Source organism: Argopecten irradians, unplaced genomic scaffold (genome assembly GCF_041381155.1).
Source record: "Argopecten irradians isolate NY unplaced genomic scaffold, Ai_NY scaffold_0208, whole genome shotgun sequence".
NCBI classification, from domain to species: domain Eukaryota; kingdom Metazoa; phylum Mollusca; class Bivalvia; order Pectinida; family Pectinidae; genus Argopecten; species Argopecten irradians.
This window is the reverse complement of record NW_027187675.1, coordinates 31951-41637: the sequence shown is the minus strand read 5'-3', so window position 1 is coordinate 41637 and position 9687 is coordinate 31951. Positions and strand designations below refer to the sequence as shown.

The 9687-nt window shown below is 33.9% G+C and overlaps 1 protein-coding gene across 1 annotated transcript; it reads right to left on the bottom strand.

Moving 5' to 3' along the window:
• Positions 1 to 4385: 4385 nt before the first annotated feature.
• Positions 4386 to 9675, bottom strand: LOC138312107 (interferon-induced very large GTPase 1-like). The gene is given in 4 exon segments (XM_069253152.1): positions 4386 to 6793; positions 6795 to 8688; positions 8690 to 9163; positions 9506 to 9675. Coding segments are annotated over 4 exon segments (2772 nt in total). The 5' UTR covers positions 9552 to 9675; the 3' UTR covers positions 4386 to 6435.
• Between the last annotated feature and the right edge of the window lie 12 nt (positions 9676 to 9687).

Genomic DNA, 9687 nt, shown 5'->3' with positions numbered 1-9687 from the left:
TATCATTGAAAAAACTAAGCTTTTATTTTACTTCAGAATACTAGTATTGGAAATAATTAATTTCACTCCGATAAAAATCCAAGGTATTATGCCCTGTATGGAATGATACTGATTGCACAGACAACAAAAGCAAAACAAATTATTTGTTTTTGTGTTTATTAGACATATATAGGGATTGGATTGCGCTTTTGTGTTAACCATGCTTGTATGGAGCAATTCCTCTAAGAATTAAGCGTTAGCGCCCCATATTGAATATATTTTTAGAGGAATTGCTCCATGCAAGCATGATTAACATAAAAGCGCAATCCAATCCCTATATTTACACTCATACGACTTTTTTATATATGGTTTTGTGCTATAAAATCGTCATTTGAATTTGACGTAATTATTCAATAAAAGTCCGCCAAAAGTGAGAGGAGCTTACTCAATTGAACAGCGAAAGATGACTCTTCACGTAAAGTAGAATTATTCATCCGCGACGACAATAAAGTTCAATATTTCATTGTTAAACATAACATGACAAACAAAGTAAATTTCAGAGAAAAATTTTATTTCATCTGATCAGAACTTTAAATATATATTCAATTTTGCTAAAAGTTAATATAGCGTAATTTTACTCGGCCACATGTGTGAACTCGGTGACCGTTTTTGTGCAGCCAGGCGAAGCTGACGCACGCTTACACACTGGATATTTGCCGAAGTTGTCCAAAAACCACGATGTTCAAGTAAGTTAACGTGTTTGAGATTGTCGTCTGACTTGACGATGATTTCATCCTTGGGAACCATGTGATTATATTATCTACGCTTAGCTCCATCGCCATCTACAGACGGAACATTTTTCACTTGTGTTCGATGGCGCATGGGTACAATCAAACGTATTTGGTGGGTGACGCGTAACTGTCCCAACACGTGGTTTTACTAGCGGTGCATGTTTTGATAATACACATGATTAAATTCTCAAAGAACAAAGACAAGGTGGATATGTTTATAACTGACCTCTGTCAGAGGGTCTCACGCCCGTCCACCCCAAAGACGCGATTCGTTAGGACCGAAACACAGACACAGAGGTATATGTTTACATTTGACAGCAATGCATGTCGGGGTATTTTTTCCCGTTTCTTTATACAATTGTTAATTTTAAAAATGTTGGTATCATATATAAATATAAAACTTATATGTATTGTTTACATTTTTCCAAATTTCTATGAAAAACAACAATATACACGTAATGTTGCGCCAAAATGTAAACAAAGCCATCTACGTACAAGATACTAAGTTGTACGTACAAGATAATAATTTGTACGTACAAGATAATAACTTGTACGTACAAGATAATAACTTGTACGTACAAGATACAAGATACTGCTTTGTACGTACAAGATACTAACTTGTACTTACAAGATACTAAACTTATACGTACAAGATGAATAAAATTACATAGTGGCCCCTAATACGCCGCTGTACAACTTGTACAAGATAGTATCTTGTACGTTCTTGTACGTACAAGTTAGTATCTTGTACGTACAAGTTAGTATCTTGTACGTACAACTTAGTATCTTGTACGTACAAGATACTTATTTGTACGTACAAGATAATAACTTGTACGTACAAGATACTAATTTGTACGTAGAAGATACTTATTTGTACGTACAAGAAAATAACTTGTTCGTACAAAATAATAACTTGTACGTACAAGTTAGTATTTTGTACGTACAAGATACTAAATTGTACGTACAAGATACTAACTTGTACGTACAAGATACTAACTTGTATGTACAAAATACTAACTTGTACGTACAATATTCTAACTTGTACGTACAAGATGAAGAAATTACATAGTGGCCCTAATACGCCGCCGTACTTAAGTACAGAATAGATAAAATTAATTTATCTCATATGGTAACGATACGTTGTCCAAATTAACTATATGATAGGATATGAAGTAAAGGGATAATCTACCATTGGGATCACAAAAAGTTGTAAATCCTCGGCGTTTACTACATTTTGTGACCCTCGGGTAGAAAATCCCTATCCTTCAGATCCACATGTCACGGATTGGTTTTAGTTTCTTAATTTTCTGTCAGTTCGTTTCCAATTTGTTTACCTCTCGTTGTAACGCATTTGTCTCGCAATGTTTCAAATTATATTCTTATGCAAATTATAGCTGTAAGTTAGCATTTGCCGCCTGTTCTGTCTGCTTACTGGTGACACTTTGCACGTTCTTCGCGTCTACGAAGTGAAAGTACAGTAGTCAGAAAATAGTAGAAAATTTTGTAGTCGGGTGTGTTGTTGGATTCGGCCATCTGATTAGACGTTTAGTGGGAATTGTATATTCGGGATTTACATATCACGCCATGTCTGCGAGGGGGGGTACAAACAAAACTGTACACGTATGTGGGTCGCTATTATGATCTTTTCCTCTCTTACTTAGGTATAACTTGAGTGGTTGTTAGATAGGCTTTATGCATATAGGGGTGTATAGGAATTTTAGCGGAATGAGGGTTGGGAACGTCCTCAAAGGGGTATCTGTCAATGTCATGTTTAGAGTGTCGTGTCAATATGTGTAGTTGAACCGCTGCGGTTAATTGTTTGCTTTCGTAACACCTGTGTCATTTTTTTGTCTCCGTAAACAAACGTTACTGTCGGTGTTTAAACGCCCTTTGTCCTTTCTTCCAGTGTTTTGCCTTTGTCTAATGAGCTCAGGAAAATTCTACCAATGTGCATTCAAAACCGTTGTCAAATTCCATTATATATATAATGGCCACATAGAATTATCTTTGCCTATGTAACGGAATGCATGAAGCTTGTTTTTGGCTTGGACAATCCTATCTGTAAATTCACTTTCACCATGCCCACGGTCAGTGATGGAGGGTTATTCCTCTCAATTTAGGCGATATAATAAAGTTATCTTACATAAACACTATATGCCATTGTGTGATACTCTTCCTTGTTTGGCCAAAATCACCGCATTGAAATATCATGGTCAGTAATCGTATCATTATTCAACGTATGCATTACTTTATATAACTGATAAGACAAAAGCATATCATGCCATTAATTTATTATTAAAAATAAACGTACACTAATATATAAAAAAGGAAATCTATAACAGATATTTAGTGCATATTTAACATGTAATCTTACATCATTATCCTTGTTATTATATTTTATCTTGTTTACCAGATAGCCCAGCTTATATCGAATTGGTCAGCCTGTTATAATTAGGCATGTTTCTCAGTTGTTTATACAACGTGACCTTTGCTGCCGTTCGTGTTAATTCCAACGATAAAATGTTCTAATATAAATATTTTCTTCTTTTTTTCGGTTTTTTATCTTCATTTTGGTAAGTTTCCAATTTTATATAAAGCATTTTCTTATTTTTACTTTGCTAATTCGGAGCACATGTGCAAAATCGTATATATATGTAGCTAACAACCAATTTACGGATAACCCAAATGAGTTTAATAGTAATGTATTAAGTGTTGAATGTTTGAATTTGCCCTATAACTACAATTATATCGTAAAATAAGTATTCAGTTCAGATTTGATATGCATATCATACTAAAAGTGAAAATTATTCAATAACAGTTGAAGTGAAATTATAATACAATACCAACTATTTCAAAACTGAATTCAAATTGTTTCATTGTTTAAAACTAATGATGACTGAATATTCTCTTAATCAAAGTTAAATATTTTAGTTATATATCAAATGCATTTCTCATGTATACGGTTCTTTATTAATGAATGCAATCTTAACGCAATATATCATAGCATCACCACATTTATACAGACAAAACAGATCAAAGATAGAAAACACACTATAATTTAGTTGCTTGTTGATATGAAGAAATCAAATATAACATACTGCGGCAACGTTCGGGAAGCAAATTTATCTAAAACGCAAAAAAAAGTAATTATTTCTAGAAAAATTAATATCACATCCGATATGTTTTAAGATCCATAAAAATTATCACAAAATAACCCCGGTTTTAATATCTTTTTGCGGGACCACTTTTAATTTCCATTTAAATCTATATACAATACTAGAAGTAATGATTTTAGTTAACAATAGGTATAATACATAAATTAACAAGCTCAAAATATTAACACATCAAGGTCTTTATAAAATAACAAAAAAAAATATTCAAGAATTGAGATTGTTTTTCTGAAAAGGAAAATCCGATATGTACATGCAGGAAACAATGCATGTTGTGTGATTAAAGTAAGGAATGACTCATTATACTTTCTTTTCACATTAATGATGTGTACTTACAATAATTATAACACAGAATTCTAAAAAAGCATTAACTCCCTGCAGACGAACTAATGTCATTTCAAAAAAGCACTCTTCTAGCTTTCCATTAATATGCGTTCATTTTTAAAGGGTGGATTTTTGTTTCCTTTTAATAGAAAACAGAAGAGAAAAGTTCATTTTTATTATGCGTTTGGATTAGAACATCATTAACAGGTTGTAGTAAACGACCCACAAAGTCATGAATTCCATGTCAGTATCACTAAATATCAGTACTCTCTTAAACTTTTAATGGCGTCCTGTTTGCTGTATGTTTTCCAAGATTCAGGAATTTCAGCCTTCTTAATCTCATAATGTTTTAGCTAGATCTTCATTAAACCTACACATCACCCAAGCCCAGTATACGGAGGAGGAGATATCAGGAGAAGGTGGGATATCCCAATCTGGTGCGTACTTTATATATAATCCGTGTAGGGATGATGCTCATCAGTGGTTCCGCTTATCTCACAAATGTCTGAATCACGTTTACATAATGTACCTTTACTCCCGCATTTAAACTTAGCAGTGGATTGAACTAGAAACGAACAGTTCTCACTAACTGTAACCGTAGTTTGTGAGTTACGCCAACCAGCCAATCCTGAAGGACGATGTTGTATACAAGAGTGTGGGGTACCGTCATGGTAGTGGTTCCATTTACATGATTCCTTACAGAAAGGGCAAATACTTTTACATCCCCACAATTTATTCATGACCTTTTGGTAGGGAGTAGGGCTCTGCCATATTACTGAATTCGCAGTGTCTTTTGAAAAACGTTTCTTTAATTTTCTTTGGTATTTTTTTCTAAATCTTCAATCAAACTTGTGTCGAAAGTCGTTCATGTCTGACACGACTTGTTCCCGTACCAGATAAAATGCATCATGACTAATTGGTAACTCATCTTTTGTTTTATCTTGAAAAATGACTGAGCCATTCATTTAGAGGTACGTCTGTCTGTATACTGATAACTTCTGAAAGCTTTTTTAATATCACTCTCGTTTTCGAATTAGCTAATTCATGATATCTAGCTTTTTTGAAGCATTTTTTATTGATAAACTCCGTCATCCAACGAAATGAATATGTGTACGTATCATTTATATATTCGATATACAAGTTGAATTCATTTTTCTCTGCAAGATCCTCCAATATTTTGATGCAAAGTTCGTGTTTTTTAGCTAAAAACTCATCAACTATTTCTGTAAAGATCATGTCTGGTAATTGCTGCCTAACGTACTCTTCGACAGTTTCACGGATTATTTCACAAAATCTGTTTCTAGCCACTATATCTGAAGACTTTTGTTGAACGATATCAGTAAAATGTTCCCAAACTATTGTTTTGTGTTTCTCAAGTTTTGCTGTTATACTGTATTTTTCTCTGTACTGCTTTTGGGGATTTCTCAAATAGCGGTTTTGCATGACGAAATGCTACGACATTCAGCTTCAATTTACATTTGTCTGAAATAGTAAAGTTGTCTTTCATTTCGTTATTAAATATATCAATCTGTTCTGTGATACATTTTGTCATTTCCTTAACTTCGGTTTTATTGAATTTCCAGTCTGATTTCGATAAATCTGCTAGTTTAGTGTCATATTTTCTAAATATCATATTTACCAAATCAATGACCTGAATATTTCGCTGTGGATTTTTCATCAATGGAAATTTCTCCAAAAAATGACGTGCTTTTGATTTTGCTTTGGTGAAATCTGTAAAATCAAATTTGTCTAGACTTCCATGCAAACAAAGTTTTCCATCTGTTGCCGGTAATTGATACTCTTTAAATTCTTTCTCGATCAATTCCCGGTATTTCTGATATGTATCAAATAATATTTCTTTTAAAGTATCGTCTATATCTTCGTAAACTTCTTCGTACACTTCCCATTGTGACACCCAACTGTTCCACATGGCATTAAATGTTTCGAGTATCTTTGTATCTGTTGAGTGATTTTCTATCATTTCTTCCGCTGACTTTGTAGCTTTTCGCAATATTTCTCTTTTGTTTTTATCCATAGTCTTTTGCATTTCTAAGTCTACTTGGCAGTGCTTTTGTATAGTATTCATTTCTGTTTGCAATTCATAATCTAACATTTTGAATTGATTCTCCCAATTGTTTAGTTTCGTACATTTCCATTGTATGAATTTCGATTTACTGTCTTCGAAAAGGTTCTCCAATCGACCCCTTATAAAAAACTTCTTTATCACGAAATAGGTTTATATACGTCTTTCGATAACTTTGTTTGTCTCTTGAAAGTTCTTCACAAGAATTATACTTCTTCAAATGTCCTTGAAACTGCCTTAATATCTCAATTTGATAACATTCGAGTTCCCAAACAAAAGCATTTAACTTATCCTCTAAGAGGTTGTAATTTTTCATTTCTACGCTATTTCGAAAACTGAAAACAAAATCAATGGCCAAAATTCCATTCCAAAGATCTCGTATATGACAAAAACTTTCAAGAAAACCATAGAAGTAAGTGTCTCGTTCATTTACATTTTCAAGTATTTTTCCTTTTTAAAACTTTGACGCTTTTACTATATCCCTCATTTACTGTGGCCATTGGGAGCTCACCTCTCCACAGAGTCGGCAAATACAGAATATGTTGATTGTTGTCAAATTCAATGACTTGTTTAAATTGTGTAATATTTGAAACATTTTCCTCTTCTGCTGCCTCTCTTGTCATGATATTCAGGGTTTCTTCTAACTTATTACGGGAATGAATTAATTTCCCAGCATTATGCGCCGATACATTGTTATGAACGAATATGCAAGACTGTCTCATTTTCAATTTCTGATTTGCTAATGTCATTTTCAGGAAACCATGTACACAGATTTGAAGAATATCTTTGATTTCGCTGGTAATCTCCCCTTGTATATTGATAATAACTATGTCTGCCATTCCTATCACCATGGTAGCTAACGCATTGTCATGATGGTAAGCTATATGACCAACCTCTTCGGCTCTAAGTCCTTCTGTGTCTACGACTAACACATAATCAAAATTGAACTGTCCGGTTTCTACGGGCATAAGTTGCATGTATATTCCCCTTGTACATCGGCCAGCACTTACTGAGAACGATAACCCAAACATGGCATTTAGCAAAGTTGACTTGCCAGAACTTTGAACACCAAGGATAGAAAGCGTCAATAATCTGTTTTTGCCCAATGCATTATTAAGTTCAGTAAAAACTGCCTTTATCCATGTTATAGGTATGTTGGCCACGTCCCCGTCCATTAATTCAAAAGGATATCCTAAAATGATTGATCGTGCAGCTGCTTTAGCATATTTACTGCCATCAAAACCATTATTAGTGGAGCTGTTTGCTTCATACACTTGTCCTAATTCACGGAAGAAATGCTCAATTCCAAATGATGCATCGCTAAGATTTTTTTCTGCGTTTTCAACTTCTGTCAATTTGGATTGGTTATCCTGTGTCTTAAAATCGTCATATGCTTGTTGATACTGCTTTCTGTATATCGGAATATCTACCCTGGTCCATTCATCAAGATTGAATTTTAATGTTTCAAGATAATAATATAATTCTACATCATCAAATGTAACAAAAGCATCAATGAATTTACTCATTGCAGTCTGACATCTTGACATATCCTTGAACATTTTTAATTGACTGAGCCTAATTTTTTTCTGTCGCTTTTGAAGCTCGCCTTTTGCTTGGCCACTAAAGTGACCTGGCTTTTTGAATTCTTTCTCTGTATCCGAGAATTCTTTCCAGAGGTTTGTTTGAAGTGGTGTAAATCTGGTTTTCGCTTCTTGCAGAGGTGTATCTTTTACTGCGGCATATAGGGCTTCTGCTGTTTTGATCGCACCATCGTGGTGATCTGTGTCAACACTTATATCCATCTCTCTAGCATTTTCACATATCCCAATTAGTGTACTTGGCTTCGCTTTTTGGAGTACCGTTTGAAGAACGAGAAGTATCGATTCTTTAATCTCTGACATGCTGACATATTTTACTTTAATAAAATCAACCCGACTTTCACCTTGTAACCCACGGCTAGCTTTCAGTGTTTCAAACCAATCATCGGTTACATCATCATCTACTAGAAATAAAACATGAACACATCGCTCGATTGTGTTAACCAAGTCGGTACTTTCTAAGGTTTTAACATCTGTCACTATTATCATGATGTCAGAGACCGCTTTTAATAACTCAGTTTGCTTCTCGTGCTCTGCAGAGTCACCCCTGAGATTTAAAATCTGTGTTGTTCTATTTAAGCTATCACCTTCTTCTGATTTTGAGGATGGGAAGTACCATGCGGTTTCTATCAGCCCTCTACTGTAATATTTTTCATTCGAGCCACATTTACAGTGAAAGTTGAAGAAAGTTTGAATGCTGGTTTTATGTAAGATGTTATTTGCAATTTCCGATTTAGATATTTTTTGGACGTCCTAGCTTCAAAAACGAAACAACATGTTGTTCAACATTACCAATACCTTGGTCCATTGTTCCATCATTTACTGTTAATGCATGAAGTGGCCATAGGGAAAAGATGAGTTTTTCTGACTGAATGGGGGAAGGATAAACTATAGGTATTGCCATATGACACATAAACATTTTTGAACAAACAATACATTTTAACTGTGGACTTAGACAGTGGAAAAATGAAAGCAGTAAATCAATTGGATTATGTTTGTATGCTTTAACGTGACTTTTTCGATTATAGAAGGCATGATAAACACTTTCTCTTCCTGTGTGTTCTAACATTATCAATTTACGCACAGTAATGAAGGGTACATCCGTGGGTGTCACTGCCTCCTCTTTTTCGTCCCTAGTTATTTTCATTACTTCGTTGAAAGTAAGCTGACCAGGAAAGTATTTCTCCAGTTCGAAGTATTTGATTATGTCCTTCTGATCTGAAAAAGAATTTTTTTTTGTAACATTCATTACCGAATTTATAATTCAATAATTCTATGACACGGTCGAGTACAATTTCTGATTATGACATGCACTGTCAGCGATAGTCTAACCGAACGTTATTCAAACACTTTGTAATATAGTTAATATATATTGTTAATACGAAATATACGTTAAAAAATTGAATTAAAATAATTTGGTGGTTATATCAACAAAAAGGTTTAAGAATGTTAAAATAAATTAAAACAGATCAATCATTTTAAGCTTCTGGTGTACAGATTATCTTTCAGTCATTATCTTTATGTACTCTTTTCAATGGTAAGTATCAGAGAAGCACTCACCTGGTTTTTGAGTTGAAGGGGAGACTGGTATATGAACTTGCGCCATTAACTTATCTTTTGGTGTTTCAACTGCTCTTGTGCTTGTCTTCGATTTTATTTACAGATGCTTCATTTATGAAATGCCAGAAAAGAGCATTGACAAGTACATTTTTTAGTTAACTGAAAGTGCTAATTACTAAAAA